Source organism: Mizuhopecten yessoensis, unplaced genomic scaffold (genome assembly GCF_002113885.1).
Source record: "Mizuhopecten yessoensis strain PY_sf001 unplaced genomic scaffold, ASM211388v2 scaffold7507, whole genome shotgun sequence".
Taxonomy (NCBI): Eukaryota; Metazoa; Mollusca; class Bivalvia; order Pectinida; family Pectinidae; genus Mizuhopecten; species Mizuhopecten yessoensis.
The window spans coordinates 411,287-429,860 of NW_018407082.1; the positions used below are offsets into that span (position 1 = coordinate 411,287).

Genomic DNA, 18,574 nt, shown 5'->3' on the forward strand with positions numbered 1-18,574 from the left:
TAGTGACTTATAGGGGTTTTCCAGATAGCGTATACAGATACGCATATGGTGGCGCGCTGACCTTTAGCGATCCAAACGTTAACCCAGCCAATCAAAAAGGGTATACGTAGTGGTCGAAAATTAGTTCCGGAAACAGAAACACAATGTTAAAGCCTCTTATTCATATCAAAATAATGTTATCTTTACACAAACAGCGAGATTAGACTTTGCTACGTTTCCACTCCGACTGGTGTCATTGTCCAGCTATGTCTAAGTGACGGTTAATTGTATGTCTGTTCTACACTGTCACTTAAATAACCTTACCGTGTCCTACCTAACCATAAACCAACAACACCATACCTGAGATTGCCTGTCACACAGAAGCACTGGAGTGGCGTTTAATCATGATCACATCAAATTAATACACATTTGTTTGTTTGTTTGTTTGTTTGATTTTGTTTAACGTCCTATTAACAGCTAAGGTCATTTAAGGACGGCCTCCCCTGTGTGCAAGATGCATGCGTGTAGTGTATGTGTGTGTATACACATTTAAATCCCATACATGCATATCTGTCGCTTTACACAATCCTATCAATTAAAACCTTACAAATGCACCTTGTAGGTTGAAATGTTTCCTGGGCTAAAAACCAGAGAGAAAACTAACTGAGCCCAAAAAAAGCTGGAAAACAGTGGACGCCTATCACTATATAAATCATGATAACATATTTTCTAAAATATCTGTGATCGGTTAACTTTGATTTATGGACAAAAGTCACAAATTTAATTAAATTATTGATCGCTACATTAAGCAGTCTAGTTCTCGAAATAAACTATCCGTGCATCTGTACTCATCCTATAAACTACAAGCACGGACTTAGATTTAATCTAATTCCGTGCTACAAGTATTTAAATAATAATACAATTTATAATATTTGCTGAAAAATATTAATGATAGAAACCCAACCGTCTGGTCAAGTTCAACAGGCTAGAATGACCCGCTTTCCCAGCCTCCCACCCTTACCGTCACCTACACGTGCAACACCACCTCGTTACACCCAGCCAATCAGATTACCGCTTCTAGCGAATACGAACAGACATATATTTCCTGCTATTACTGCGAACCGCAGGCAAATACCAAAGGTGCGCACTACTATAGCTTTGGGCGAAATGGCTGACATCTATTAACGAAACGGGTAAAAGCGAAGTCGTGCTCTCGTGTTTTGTTTGTGCGTGTCTTGGAACAGGAGCGGTCTGCTCTGAACCTGTTTGACCTTTGGTTCACATTGACTGACTTCATTCTGTGATGAAATACTGTATACTCACACTCCTTTGCAACACTCACACATCAAACAACTTATATAATGACGTCTGTTGGCCCGGATGGAAACGCTCAGGGGGTTTCGGGTAAAGCGCACCATTGTATGAGTTGCCGCCGGACTGCGAAGAAGAGTTCTAATATTGCTGCGTTTTTTCTTGGTTGGAATGACGCCCCTTACAGTTGTTTTTTTCTAGATGAGAGTGGTCTCCCTTAGCGACATGAAACACATTGTCATTTCAGAGTCACTTGTCATGAATAGTCCAGTGCATGGTACATTGACATGAACACACTTGCTATTGATTTACCCACCCATTAACACGTGACTTTTTTTCAATTTCTGCAAGTCATATTCTTTATATTGGTTTAGAGCGCATGTCTGGTTTAGATATTTATTTATATATATAATTTGTGAACTTACCTGTTTTATGTACTTGTATTCCACTAGCCTGCCTCCATGTCTCGGGCTCCATTTCGACCAATTCCTGGTTAATACTTTAAAATCAATTATTTTTGTCCGGCTCACATTTTGAGGTTTGGGCAAAAACTGTAAAATACCCCCACTTTATTTGTTTAACCTTTGAAATAAATATTCATATGTATACAATGTACCTCACCCCATGGAGTTTCTGATGTGATTACTTTGGTGACTATTTCAGCGAAGATACATTTGACTTTTTTCAGGATGTTCTTTTTTCTGCTGTTAGTGTGCGATATATCGCCTATTCTACGTGATTCCAACGCACGGATGCTCCCTCGGTTGCTAACCATGTTTAATACTGCCACTCTTCGTCGTTCTGATAGTTCTGATTTAATGTTCCTCCTTGAACTGGGGTACATTTCTGCACTTTAGCTGTTTAATGTTTTATGATGACGACAGGACGACATTTACCGGAAGAGATGTTTGGAGTTCATTAAGTCAACGCAGGCGACATTTTTATGAAATTACTGGAGAGACACCTGAAACGTTCCTGGATTTATACAGGACAGTTACTCAACATTAACATAATCAACGCGCTTAACTCGACAAAACGAACTACTTAAGACTCTGATGTGGCTGAGATCGTATCCTATATACAACTCGTTGGCTGTTTCATTCGAGATAAAACACCACTGTGCGTAGGACAGTTACTAGAGTTTGAAACATTCTTTATACCAATTTGACTGACAACATTGTATGGCCTTCGCGTAGAGAATGGCGCCAAATGCAGGGAACCTGGAGGCACATTGAGGAAGCAGTTGGTTGCATCGACGGGACTTCACATGAAATATACGTTCCGCAAGAAAACCAACACCTATTGTATAGTGGACATAGACATAATCATTGCATTCAAACCCAAGTGGTCGTTGATAATGAACTTAACATTCGTCACGTTGAATCTGAATTTGCAGGCCATGATAAAGACGCTACCACGTTCCGTATGCTGACCAGTATAGGGGATGGTGCTGCTCTTGACTTGTCAGCTGATTGTGTCCTGTTGGGCTATTGGATATACCCGTCAAGACATCCCATTTTACGCCATACACTGCCGCCAAGATTCGACGAAGCCTGCCAATATGCAGCACAAATCGCGGCCTGTCAACAGGACAATCCGACGATATTTATGTTGAATATGTTATATATTTATTTAAAAATATTTAGAGTTATAGGCACCCTATATATGCATGGAATGTGTGAGATGTCACGTATTGTCTGTTTGTGTGTCTGTTTAGCTGTGCGTCGGACCAATCTGTTCTTCCAATATCAAAAACTGTTACATCGGCGTAAGTTCTAGCCGTTTAGAAATTGTTGATGAGTTTAATTATCTTGGCGTTTTATTAAATTATAACGGAAAGTTTCGTAAAACGCAACAAAAAGTAGCAGAACAAGGTCGTCAAGCATTATTTGTAGTTACAATAGTGTGACCGAAACATTATTTTAATTTTGAAACAATATTGTTGGTATTCGATACATATGTCGCTAGCATTTTAAACTACGGGTCTTAAATATAGAAAAGTTACATTTAAGTTTCTGTAAAAATCTACTCGGTGTTCGTAAAACTACTCCAAATTGTATGATACATTTTAAATAAGGAACATATCCAATGGAAATTAGTCGTAAGTTAAAAATGGTTACATCGGTTACATCGCAAATAGGTTACATTTAAAGTGCATGATGCCCGCTAGGGCTTCATGTTTAACCGGCATGAAAATTAAAAAAAATAAAACGTTCAACGTTCAATCCATTTATTTACATTTTTACTATAAAACAATTTTTTAATTTAATTCATTTGTTCTTAAATAAATAATTAATTTATCACTGCGTGTTGTATATGCGTCGTCCTTTAAACGACATTGGCGGAGCAGTCCTATTCAAATAAAAATGGCGCCAATAATTAACCGTAGTCATTTGATTGTCCGAAGCAAAGCCACAAGACTCTCATCGGACAAGGTTAATCTACGACGTCATAAGTAAACCACGTGTTGCGTCACGACAGTTTTGCTTTCATACTCAAATGAAATGCATTTCTGCTGGTAATGTTCATAGAGTGGGTTGCAGCGCAAATGTAGATATAATTTGGTAAATCTTGCCTTGATGAAAGGTGATCATATCTCCATCTGTTTTTGCTTAATCCCCACAAGCTTTACAGTCGTCATGTGCTTTTTGAATTCAGCAGGATATTTGCAATAAACTCACGCTTCTTTTTTACAAGATGTGTTTATTTCAATCTATAGACACTGCTCGTCGGCATATGAAATCATCACTTGACAGAATTCCAAACAATATTTCAAGTCGTTTTCTCGGCAGAACATTCTGATCGTGAGCTTGACATGGTTCAGAAGAGATGTAGTGATTAAAAAGAATGTAGCACAGCCAGTGTTACGACGTTGTGTAATAGATTCCGTGCATCGAGAATACCTCGATCAATCCAGGGTTAAGTAGATATAATCTTAAAGTCTCAAATGACCTTCTATTCTGTGGGGCTTATGGACCCTTGAATATTGGCTACCTTTATTTGCTAGCTTTGATTAGGAGTATCGGGATTAGCTCGGACAACACCTCGGACAACGTTGTGTAATTGATTACGTATATCGGGAATATTAACCCAGGTTTAATAGATATGATCTTCAAGTCTCAACTGACCATCGATGCACGTGGCAATAGATTACAATCGAATATAAATATAACCTAGAAAGGGGAGAGCAGAGCAGAGCAAGGGACAGCTAGAGAAGAGGCCAGAAGGGCTAGGGACAGCTAGAGATGGGCTAGAACTAGTACAGGTAGAGACAGCTCGGAGACGACTGAGAGCGAGACCAAACGATAGAGACGATCCTAATTCTTGATGTTACCAGAATAAACTTTTAACCAACCATCAACCCTTGTCACTCGTATTGTGTTACAAGAACGGGTTTATATGGTGTTTTTTTAATATTCAAATGATAATGATCACTCGTCAAAGAAAGCCATTCCAACGTCTCGGCTGTTTAAATGCTATGTGCACGTACGTGGTAGAGGCATTTAGAATATACATCTGATGTTAGTAGAATCGTGTAGTCGTCGGGGATCGGAGTACTGTAACGGAGTCCGCTGTTCCCCCTATGGCCTCCGCTAGGGGTCAAACACGTGAATCCATGTATATTCACATTGAAAATCAATCGACCGAGAAGAAATGTCATCGCTTCATTGGACGTACTATAGTGTTCATTATAAAGCTACGTAATACAATGACGGAAGTGATTTTATTGTGGTAATATAACCTTTTGATGATAGTTTGATTGGTTTAATTCAATCCGGACCGGATAGATGTTATCACCATAAACGGAACTCTGCTGGCCAGCACCGCAGTTTATTGGCCTCTGTAATCTGTTTGGTTCTACGGCCGTCAGTCAAAAAGTAAACACAGGCAAAATTAAAGAGGCTACTAATCTATTTACGATCGTATATATATTTCGTATTTTCTTATTGATATACAATGTGGACACGTTGTCAAACTTTTAAATTATCATAAGAGATCATGTACAGAAAAACACTACGGCTATATATATGTTACAGGGTGTGTACGGACAATCAACGCCTGGAGTACTCTTTAGATAGATACTTGTTCTTATTGGTCTGAAGTGCTCGGTCCTGACTCTCAAGTTTACCCACACCACTTCTACGCTGATAGGTAGTACATATGTACCAGCTCTACATGAGATATTTAAGGAACGGTTTTTATTTTTTCAACATTTATGAGGTCATAACAACAATGGGTTTATGGACATATTGAATGAATCGCGTTAGCGATTCATGTAAAATATGTCCAAAAACCCATTGTTGTTATGACCTCATAAATGTTGAAAAAATAAATATCATTCCTTATATTTACATTGACGAATCCTTTCAGTGGATCGATATAACAACGAATAAAACAAATAAACAGGGTTTGTTCCTGCTTATACACGGGTGCAACGCAGTGGCGAGAACAGTGTTTTTTCGCGGGGAAATGTGACACTATCGTGAGAGATCTTAGCAACCGTCAACAACAATAACACAACAAAATGTAGTTCCATATTCAATGTTTATTTGTAGCACAGGACACGTGAATACGTGGATATTTCACAAAGCACAGTTCAATAATATTTTAAGATGTAAGAATTAAGCATCTAGGTCGGTCGTTCCGAGTGAGTAGTTTTGTAGTGTATTACTACGCAGTGTGATCAGGTTACTATCAGTTCCCACGTGCTGAGATTCTATGAACATATGTGTTATGCATTTATGAATGTAATTTTTGTCAATGGGTCTAAGCATACAGAATGTAAATATGAACATATATTACTGTCAATATCACATATGGTGCTCACACAGAAAACTACGGTGGTACATTTTAGACATGTGCAATTTTATTTTCTACATAAATTATCTCGAGCGCTCGACTTATTATCTCGAGTGCTTAACTATTATGTCAGGCGCTTTACATTGACTTTACGTATGAATCGCTTCATAATAGTATTGTATTGAAATCGTGATAGTTGATTTTCTGTCAGGTCAAGATTCTTGTGTGGCTTTCAAACGTCCTATTATGACGTCATTGTACTATGACGTCAACATTTTATGCAAAAACCTTATTGTGTCTCCTCAAGACGTCAGGCCAAAATTCTAATTATTTCATTAAAACATACATTTGCATTACATAAAAAATGATATAATCCTCATGTGGACTTTTAGAAAATTAATATGTGAAGTTTAATGTAGTCTCGAAATGTATAATGCATCCGTTTGCAGTGTTCTTATTCTAACTTGTTATGTACAATGTAGATAGGTTGGATAGCGAGATAATAAATGGAGCGCTCGAGATTATATGTCGAGCGCTCGAGAAGTTATGTCGAGCGCTCGACATGATAAATGTAGAAAATAATATTGTACATGTCCTAAATGTACCACCGTATAAAACAATGAATTTTGTATACTAAACATTATGTTCTGTTCACGTAGAACATAAAGATGTTACCCACACTGGATTCGCATTGTCTTTGATGGTCATTGCGCCCATTGCGCTTAAATCATCGAACCAGCGTTTATATACGTATGTATAGTAAATCTTATTGTTTAAATTTTGTCTTTAATGACATTCTTGATTGATTTTAACGCGAATATAATACAATCTTTTTTATGCACGTGCCTACTCGAGCCTAGGACAGCTTCGCTACGAATGACATAACGATATGGTTCATGTTGCTTTCGTGTTCACGGCACTCCAACATGTGCAGTTCATTCATATTGGAACCAAGTTCTTAAAATAAAGCTTCTAGAGTCGGCAAATATATACTGCGCATACTCAAAACAGAGGATTGAAACGTTACTGTTAAATTATGTTAAATACACACTACTTTTGTATTTTCCAGGCCGACGTATACCAGGCCCCGGTACATGTAGGCATGATCCTAGTGAAGTTATTTCTATAAGGAATTTGACCGTGTGATGGCGCTTGTGATTGGAACACGTTTCAGCTAGAGCAAACAGATAAAAGGGTTTGTCAATGTTTATCTTAATGATAACAGTGGCTTGCCATCCAAAAGTTTGAATGTCAGTTTGTGTGATATGGAGATCAATACTTTATACCCATCGCTGTGCCTTGTTGTTTCATTGTCACCAGCCCGAATATCGCTTTGAAGACCTGACAAAGTGCCAACTTCGATGTGTATTGTAATGACCTTAACCTGACAGTGCACACGCCGTTGTGTCTAAATATATGACGTCACTACTATTTTCGTACACGCTAGGCCTATAGAATGGTTTTAGTATCAAGAAAAATCATTATTAATGTTTTTATGATAATTATTAAAACATTGATTGATGAAAAGAAACCTAAATTAATTGTTTGTCCATTTAAAAGGTTATCAGGAAGAAGCTTCCGGAACTATTTGTTTCGTTGCACAGCCAGCTCTAAAATAACGCATGTAATCCATCGTTTCGTCAGTCGTAGGACACGTATTGAGAACAATTATGTAGGGGTGTTTCTCGAATTAGAAAATAAATCGAATGAATCTAACACTCGTGTTCATGTAATATTGAATTTATTAAACGTCAAAGTCTTGTTTCATATAATATTAATAAATAGTTTAATAAATTCAATATTGCATTAACACTCGTGTCAGATCCTCTATGTATAGCACATACATACTTTGTAAAACACCACTGAATGTTGTGAACAATGTGATGTAGACGATCCAAACATATATGCTTAGTCTTGAACATTTCCTAGGGGAGCTCCTAATTGAAAAATAAACATGATTGGGAAACTCGAGCGCGACTGCTAAAAACACTCGTCATATAATCAGTAATACTAATTACCATTATTTCCCTGTTCCAGTGTTGTTTACTGAGCCAGAGGAAGTAGATTCCTGGTCATGTCATCACAAACAGAGGGGTACGACGTACCTGTCCTCAAAAACCACGTCCTGTACCATGCTTTCATCACGCACTGTGAGGCTGACCTTGTTTTTGCAATGAACCTCCTTAAACAGATAGAGCAACATCACTTCCGGTGTATCTTCGCGAAGCGAGATTTCAACGTCGGAGCTGCAGTGATAGATAACATTGCCAACGCCATCAGCAGGTATGGGTCATTTCCTATAGATATCTGTAAACCTCCTCGTGTATCGGTCATCAACGCCATCAGCAAGTATGGGTTATTTCCTATAGATATCGGTAAACCTCCTCGTGTATCGCTCATCGACGCCATCAGCAGGTATGGGTCATTTCCTTAAGATATCGAAAAACCTCCTCGTGTATCGGTCATCAACGCCATCAGCAAGTATGGGTTATTTCCTATAGATATCGGTAAACTTCCTCGAGTATCGGTCATCAACGCCAACAGCAGGTATCGGTCATTTCCTATAGATATCGGTACACTTTCTCATATATCTGTCATCAACGACATCAGCAGGTATGGGTCATTTCCTATAGATATTGGTTAACTGCATCGTGTATCGGTCATCAACGCCATCAGCAGGTATTGGTTATTTACTATAGATATCGGTACACTTTCTCATGTTTCTGTCATCAACGCTATCAGCAGGTATGGGTCATTTCTTATAGATATCGGTTAACTGAATCGTGTATCGGTCATCAACGCCATCAGCAGGTATGGGCCATTTCCTATAGATATCGGTACACTTTCTCATGTATCTGTCATCAACGCCATCAGCAGGTATGGGTCATTTCCTATAGATATCGGTAAACCTCCTCGTGTATCGGTCATCAACGCCATCAGCCGGTATGGGTCATTTCCTATAGATATCGTTACACTCCCGTGTATCGGTCATCAACGCCATCAGCAGGTATGGGTCATTTCCTATAGATATTGTTACACTCCCGTGTATCGGTCAACAACGCCATCAGCAGGTATGGGTCATTTCCTATAGATATCGGTAAACCTCCTCGTGTATCGGTCATCAACGCCAACAGCAGGTATCGGTCATTTCCTATAGATATCGTTACACTCCCGTGTATGGGTCATCAACGCCATCAGCAGGTATGGGTCATTTCCTATAGATATCGGTACACTCCCGTGTATGGGTAATCAACGCCATCAGCAGGTATCGGTCATTTCCTATAGATATCGGTACACTTTCTCATGTATCGGTCATCAACGCCATCAGCAGGTATTGGCCATTTCCTATAGATATCGGTACACTTTCTCATGTATCTGTCATCAACGCCATCAGCAGGTATGGGTCATTTCTTATAGATATCGTTACACTTCCGTGTATCGGTTATCAACGCCAACAGCAGGTATGGGTCATTTCCTATAGATATCGTTACACTTCCGTGTATCGGTTATCAACGCCATCAGCAGGTATGGGCCATTTCCTATAGATATCGGTACACTTTCTCATGTATCGGTCATCAACGCCATCAGCAGGTATTGGCCATTTCCTAAAGATATCGGTACACTTTCTCATGTATCTGTCATCGGCGACATTAGCAGGTATGGGTCATTTCTTATAGATATCGGTTAACTGAATCGTGTATCGGTCATCAACGACAACAGCAGGTATCGGTCATTTCCTATAGATATCGTTACACTCCCGTGTAAAGGTCATCAACGCCATCAGCAGGTATGGGTCATTTCCTTTAGATATCGATAAACCTCCTCGTGTATCGGTCATCAACGCCAACAGCAGGTATGGGTCATTTCCTATAGATATCGTTACACTCCCGTGTAAAGGTCATCAACGCCATCAGCAGGTATGGGTCATTTCCTTTAGATATCGATAAACCTCCTCGTGTATCGGTCAACAACGCCATCAGCAGGTATGGGTCATTTCCTATAGATATCGGGACACTTTCTCATATATCTGTCATCAACGCCATCAGCAGGTATGGGTCATTTCCTATAGATATCGTTACACTCCAATGTATGGGTCATCAACGACATCAGCAGGTATGGGTCATTTCCTTTAGATATCGATAAACCTTCTCGTGTATCGGTCATCAACGCCATCAGCAGGTATTGGCCATTTCCTAAAGATATCGGTACCCTTTCTCATGTATCTGTCATCAACGCTATCAGCAGGTATGGGTCATTTCTTATAGATATCGGTTAACTGCATCGTGTATCGGTCATCAACGCCATCAGCAAGTATGGGTCATTTCCTATAGATATCGGTACACTTTCTCATGTATCTGTCATCAGCGACATTAGCAGGTATGGGTCATTTCTTATAGATATCGGTTAACTGCATCGTGTATCGGTCATCAACAGGTATGGGTCATTTCCTATAGATATCGGTTAACTGCATCGTGTATCGGTCATCAACAGGTATGGGTCATTTCCTATAGATATCGGTTAACTGCATCGTGTATCGGTCATCAACGCCATCAGCAGGTATTGGCCATTTCTTATAGATATCGGTACACTTTCTCATGTTTCTGTCATCAACGCTATCAGCAGGTATGGGTCATTTCTTATAGATATCGGTTAACTGAATCGTGTATCGGTCATCAACGCCATCAGCAGGTATCGGTCATTTCCTTTAGATATCGATAAACCTCCTCGTTTATCGGTCATCAACGCCATCAGCAGGTATCGGTCATTTCATATAGATATCGTTACACTCCCGTGTATCGGTCATCAACGCCAACAGCAGGTATCGGTCATTTCCTATAGATATCGGTACACTCCCGTATATCGGTCATCAACGCCATCAGCAGGTATGGGTCATTTCCTATAGATATCGGTAAACCTCCTCGTGTATCGGTCAACAACGCCATCAGCAGGTATGGGTCATTTCCTATAGATATCGTTACCCTCCCGTGTATCGGTCATCAACGCCATCAGCAGGTATCGGTCATTTCCTTTAGATATCGATAAACCTCCTCGTTTATCGGTCATCAACGCCATCAGCAGGTATCGGTCATTTCCTTTAGATATCGATAAACCTCCTCGTGTATCGGTCAACAACGCCATCAGCAGGTATGGGTCATTTCCTATAGATATCGGTACACTTTCTCATGTATCTGTCATCAACGCTATCAGCAGGTATGGGTCATTTCCTTTAGATATCGATAAACCTCCTCGTGTATCGGTCAACAACGCCATCAGCAGGTATGGGTCATTTCCTATAGATATCGGTTAACTGCATCGTGTATCGGTCATCAACGCCATCAGCAGGTATCGGTCATTTCATATAGATATCGTTACACTCCCGTGTATCGGTCATCAACGCCATCAGTAGGTATGGGTCATTTCCTTTAGATATCGATAAACCTTCTCGTGTATCGGTCATCAACGCCATCAGCAGGTATTGGCCATTTCCTATAGATATCGGTACACTTTCTCATGTATCTGTCATCAACGCTATCAGCAGGTATGGGTCATTTCCTATAGATATCGGTACACTTTCTCATGTTTCTGTCATCAACGCTATCAGCAGGTATGGGTCATTTCCTTTAGATATCGATAAACCTTCTCGTGTATCGGTCATCAACGCCATCAGCAGGTATGGGTCATTTCCTTTAGATATTGATAAACCTTCTCGTGTATCGGTCATCAACGCCAACAGCAGGTACACTTTCTCATGTATCGGTCATCAACGCCATCAGCAGGCATGGGTCATTTCCTTTAGATATAGATAAACCTCCTCGTGTATCGGCCATCAACGCCATCAGCAGGTATGGGCTATTTCCAAAAGATATCGGTTATCTGCATCGTGTATCGGTCATCAACGCCAACAGCAGGTACACTTTCTCATGTATCGGTCATCAACGCCATCAGCAGGTATTGGCCATTTCCTATAGATATCGGTAAACCTCCTCGTGTATCGGTCATCAACGCCATCAGCAGGTATGGGTTATTTCCAAAAGATATCGGTTAACTGCATCGTGTATCGGTCATCAACGCCATCAGCAGGTATGGGTTATTTCCTATAGATATCGTTACACTCCCGTGTATCGGTCATCAACGCCATCAGTAGGTATGGGTCATTTCCTTTAGATATCGATAAACCTCCTCGTGTATCGGTCATCAACGCCATCAGCAGGTATGGGTTATTTCCGATAGATATCGGTTAACTGCATCGTGTATCGGTCAACAACGCCATCAGCAAGTATGGGTTATTTCCTATAGATATCGTTACACTCCCGTGTATCGGTCATCAACGCCATCAGCAGGTATCGGTCATTTCCTACAGATATCGTTACACTCCCGTGTATCGGTCATCAACGCCATCAGCAGGTATTGGCCATTTCTTATAGATATCGGTACACTTTCTCATGTTTCTGTCATCAACACTATCAGCAGGTATGGGTCATTTCTTATAGATATCGGTTAACTGAATCGTGTATCGGCCATCAACGCCATCAGCAGGTATGGGTCCTTTCCTATAGATATTGTTACACTCTCGTGTATGGGGCATCAACGCCATCAGCAGGTATTGGCCCTTTCTTATAGATATCGGTACACTTTCTCATGTTTCTGTCATCAACGCTATCAGCAGGTATGGGTCATTTCTTATAGATATTGGTTAACTGAATCGTGTATCGGTCATCAACGCCATAAGCAGGTATGGGTCATTTCCTATAGATATTGTTACACTCCCGTGTATGGGTCATCAACGCCATCAGCAGGTATTGGCCATTTCCTATAGATATCGGTACACTTTCTCAGGTATCTGTCATCAGCGACATTAGCAGGTATGGGTCATTTCTTATAGATATCGGTTAACTGAATCGTGTATCGGTCATCAACGCCATCAGCAGGTATGGGTCATTTGCTTAAGATATCGGTTTAACTACCTCACGTATCTAAATAAATGTTTTTAAAAATAACGAACAACCAACATGACCAGAAGGTAACAAACGGAATCTTGAGTTAGATACATCATCTAGAACAACAGGACATGCACAGAAAATCAGGAAAAAAATGTGCACGCATGATATTCGGAAGTATTCATTTAGCTTTAGGGTTGTCGAAATCTGGAACAGTCTCCCCGAATATGTTATTACATCGCCAACGATTAAAGGAATTTGAAATTAATCTTGATACTCATTGGGAAATTCTTGAACTGAAATTCACTCATTTGGCCAGCCATAAAGAAATCTCAGGAAATGACAACTAATGAATAATATTTTCTAAATACGTTTAACTTATATTAAGATATGGATATAGAGTGTTTGCCTGCATCCATTATTTATCCTATTGTATGCATCGGTCATCGATTACATATTTTGCCTTCTTCCACACGTAAGAGTGGCCTGCGCCCTCGGGAAACAGTTCATCTGTTGGGTCCCAACTCCTCGGGGAAATAGTTTTGACTGTTGACTGATAAGGCATACACTATTACCCGGGCAACTTCCACAGGTATCGTGACAATTTTCACAATTATTTGTAATATTCCTCTGGTAACGGGACATATTTCACAGTTATCGGTTATATTCTAAAGGTAGGTATTTACAATATTCGATTGTATCCGGGTAACTTCCACAGTTATTTGTATATTATTAATTGGCGAAGTATACTCACTGCGAATTTATACTTCAATCTATTCTTACCGTAGCTCTTTCTGTCAAAGCCATTTGGCTTGAAATCTGCTTTGAACAGATACCGTGAAATCTACAATTGTTTTGAAAATCGGCAAAGATATAAACAACGTAAACGGAATTCTGCAATATTTTTCATAAATGTGAAAAGAAATGTATATTCGAGACGCGATCAAATATTATAAAAATGAATAATGTTGACAAAACAATGATATGGATCAGTTTCTGAAATAAATTTGAGTTTGACCTTCATAAAAACTGGCCCTGAAATGTCCTCAGTTGTCCATGTTTTGTTCAGCTCAAGACGGACGGTGTTGGTGATATCCAAGGCGTCCCTCAGGAGCCAATGGTGTAAGTATGAGATGCTGGCTGCTATTGACGACACACACCGGAACAACCGTATTTCATTCATTCCCATCCTTCTTCATAACGTCAAAGATGACGATCTCCCTCATCCTCTCCGCTTCGTCACCTACATCCACGCTGGCAAGGACAAAGACTACCTCCATAAACTCCTCAGAGCACTAGCAGGTAAAACTTACACAAACTCCTCAGAGCACTCCAGCAGGTAAAACTTACACAAACTCCTCAGATCACTAGCAGGTAAAACTTACACAAACTCCTCAGAGCACTAGCAGGTAAAACTTACACAAACTCCTCAGAGCACAAGCAGGTAAAATTTACACAAACTCCTCAGAGCACTCCAGCAGGTAAAACTTATACAAACTCCTCAGATCACTAGCAAGTAAAACTTACACAAACTCCTCAGANTGTTGTAAGGTCATTGTTATTATTTACTATTACATAGAGAGAGGTATCATCTGCAAAGAGTTTTATATGAGAAGTTACATTATTAGTAATATCATTAATAAAAAGAAGAAAGAGGAAGGGACCAAGGACAGATCCTTGAGGAACCCCTGCAGACATAGGTTTGGTACTAGATTTATAACCTTCAAAGATAACCCTTTGTTTTCTGTCAGATAAGTAAGCTTTAAACCAATTATATAATTTACCTTTAATACCATATGTTTTTAGTTTATATAATAGGCCCAAATGCCATACTCGATCAAATGCTTTACTTATGTCACAGAAAACAAAACGCAAATCTTTACCTTGGTCTAAATTGCCACTTATAGTATTATAGATATCAGCTAGTTGATTAGTAGTGGAGTCTTTGGGTTGAAATCCTGACTGATGTACACTTAACATATTGTGACTTGAAATATAATTAAACGTATATTTAAAAATATTTTTTTCTAACATTTTGATAAAAATAGATGTAATAGCAATAGGTCTATAATTATTGAGATCACTGATATCTCCTTTACCTTTATAGAGAGCAGTAACATTAGCCGTTTTTAGTACATCAGGTATTACTCCAATAGATAAAGTTCTATTAAATAATAGTTTGAGTGGGTATACTAAAGAAGCAGAAATGTTCTTTACAATCATAGGTAAAATACCATCAGGACCAGCTGGTTTGTTTTTATTAAAAATGTCAAATTGGTCAGTTATATCTTGTTCAGTAATGTTAATGTCAGAAAGTTCAAATGGACATAAGGGAGGTAAATCAGGTAGGTTAGTGTCAGTAATATCAGAGGCAATGGTGGTAAAGAAGTTATTTAGTGCCTCAGCTTTATCTTGTGGATGGATTAATATTTTATTGTTAGATTTTAGAGGATAAGAATTAGTGCTAGTGTTATTCATTTTTCCTATAGATTTTGCTATCTGCCACCATTTTCTTGGATGCACTGTTTTGTCGGCAAGACAATTTTGAAGTTTCTTAAAGTAATTTTCTTTGGATTGCCGAATAATTTGTATAGTGTCATTGCGACAAGTTCTAAATTTTGCCCAATCTTGTTCCCTATTTTTATTTTTAGCTCTTTTATGTAATCTATTCTTATATCTTAATTTATGCCGAATTTCACCAGTCATCCAAGGTTTATCATCAGGATGGACAGTAATTGTTTTGTGAGGTATATGAGAGTTAGTAGCAGAGTTTATTTTGTTTATAATAGTAGAATATAGTTCATTAATGCTAGTAGTGTTATTAACTATGGAATCCCAATCATTACTAAGTAGTTCATTATTAATAGCATCCCAATTAGCTTCATTGAACTTATATATAGGTTTCTTGAATGGTTTATTTTTTAGTGTCTTAAAACAAATGTTAGCAAGGATGGGGCAGTGATCACTACAGAGAGGGGAAAGTACATTTGTTGAGGTAAAAATGTTTACATTATTAGTAATAAATACATCAATTAAGGTAGCAGTAGTGTTTGTAATGCGTGTTGGTGATTGTATTAAGTTTTTTAAGTGATATTTAGTAATTAATCTTGCAAGATGTGAATTAGGTTTCATTGTGATAAAGTCAATATTTATGTCACCAGTGATAATGATATTAAGATTAGTATTAGAAAGATTATCTAAAATGTTATCAAGTTTATTCCAGTAATCTACTTTTGTATTAGGAGGTCTATAAAGACAGCAGAGAAGTATTTTTTTGTTAGAAGTGTTAATTTCTAGGATGACAAGTTCTATGTCTTCAGTTTCAAGATCAGTTCTGTGATTTATTAAGAGGTTGTTTTTAGTATATATCATAATACCACCACCGTGTTGTGATTGTCTGTCTCTACGATATGAGTTGGGATGTGAGTTAATTTGCAAATCAGATTCAGTTATTTCGTTATTCAGGTGAGTTTCAGTAAGACATAGGATGTCATAGTCAGTGAATTCAGTATCTATAAGATCAGCCTTGTTCCGAAGAGACCTAACATTTAAGTGCATTATTGATAAATCATTATAGTAGTTTCTTTGATTAATACTTATTGATGAGGGACCTGGATTAGAGTGAATATTTCCAGACATCAGAAGTAGAAGTTTTTATAACAAACAGAATGTATATAATATCTTGAGTATACATGTAGTGATATCATATTGGTATTACAGGCAGTAATAGAGGAAGATCTATTACATAGCTTACAATCACACACAAACATACTTACAAACTACTAACACACCAAAAAACAAACAAAAAACAAAAAAACAATAAATAAATAAATATGCAGAGAATTGAGGAAAGAAATAACAGTAGGGACTGATGAAAAATAATATTCTCAGAATGTGGAAAACATCAATTTCAACAACATGTTCAACTATAACTCAAAGAATAAAAAAATCAAAAAAATCAATTGAAGCAGATAAACAAATTAATTATTTTAAATACATATATACAAATAATTATATACAGACATAACATAAAATCAATTATTTGAGACAATCATGTTATATTTTAAGATTTATTCATATACTAGTAAACTAAAGTTACATGTATAAGAAGAAAAATAATGAATAGTTACAGATTATCAGTGGTGTAAGGGAGATAACCTATTCAGAGAGGTAATCTATAAATATATAAATAATGCTATTAGTGAGCAAAAGTTGGCTGAATTTCAAGAAATAAAGCAAATATTATACGTATACGGTAGGTTCCATTATCACAATTCAGACGAAAAGATTTATTTGTAAATATAAGTATCCAATGACAAATATAACATGGAGTTAGATACCTTATGAAAAACCGAGAAAAACAAAAAGATTTATCAAGAGCAGACACAACGATCATAACAAATAGCACAATAACATGAAAAAAGCATCAATAATTAAGGATATAATAAAAATAAATAAAAAATAAACACAAGCAAGACACGAAAAATTAAGCAATTAGAGAAGCACAAGCAAATTGAAATATTGGTTGCTAATAATATGTATTCACTGTATATATAGTATACCATACATGTATATAGAGTATACATAGAGCAAAATAGTTAAGTGGCTTACCCCCAAGATATTAGTCAAGCATAAAGATTATTCAAAGGCAATTACATGTAATGATACCAGACACGATTACTTAAAATAAGTATGCAAAATAAAAGATTGATTACTAATGTTACAAATATTATATAAAATATTATATGGATTAGGTTTCAAACCATAGTTAATGGCAAGTTATCGAGCTTACTTATTTTGGTAAGGGATTTACAGCAGTAGCTGAGCTATTGTAATTATAGCTATAGGTAAATACAAATGAATTAATTCATAATAGAATAAGCATTACAGGAATATTTTCAATAAATAAAATTTCACATAGAGTTAAAGCAATGAATATTTAAGTTCTTATGTAGGCAACAAACATCAGCAACAACAACTCGGTATACTTACTGCAACAATAAATGGCTCCATTGCTTACATGTTCCTATGAAAATATAGAATAAGTATTGTTATAGTTCAGGATCAAGCGGGGGATAAATATGTGAAAGTACATGTACAGGTAGCTATATGTTGGAAAATTATATACACATACATGAGTCACCATGATATAAATTCATAGTTGTACTGATACACGAGCAGTGATATAGTGAATCATGATTGTAAATCATTTATAGAATTGGAATACACAATAATTTATGCACATATATGATCAGCAAGACTGTCACTTGGTCTGTACTGGTTTTGAAGTCATAGAGTGACTCAATGGGGCAAAGCTAGCAGCACTAGCATTGAGTCTATGGACCCGCGGGTCACCAGAGCGAGTACCAGTGTATACTGAAGGCAGCATAGTACCAGTTACATTTATTTTGAACTTCAAGAATTTCTCAAGTTCATTGTCGTGAGCCACCTGAACAATGTTCTCCTGCAATGTTTTGACCATTATTCTGCCATCATAGGTCCAGCAGCTGAATATTTTGTGATCTTTTACAAGGTCCCTTGTTTTC

At 37.8% G+C, this 18,574-nt stretch overlaps 1 protein-coding gene across 6 annotated transcripts in view; it reads left to right on the top strand.

Moving 5' to 3' along the window:
• LOC110453777 (stimulator of interferon genes protein-like) overlaps positions 1-18,574 on the top strand; it is a 45,701-nt gene that overhangs the window by 18,214 nt on the left and 8,913 nt on the right. For 3 of the 6 annotated variants that reach the window (XM_021502918.1, XM_021502917.1, XM_021502916.1), the window contains 3 exons: positions 7,160-7,285; positions 8,128-8,373; positions 14,098-14,330. In XM_021502918.1, the coding sequence (XP_021358593.1) occupies positions 8,165-8,373; positions 14,098-14,330 (442 nt within the window). In that variant the 5' untranslated portion in view covers positions 7,160-7,285; positions 8,128-8,164. Of the gene's footprint in view, positions 1-6,662; positions 6,841-7,159; positions 7,286-8,127; positions 8,374-14,097; positions 14,331-18,574 lie in introns of those variants that run through there. The other 3 variants (XM_021502920.1, XM_021502922.1, XM_021502921.1) reach the window with 3 other exon arrangements.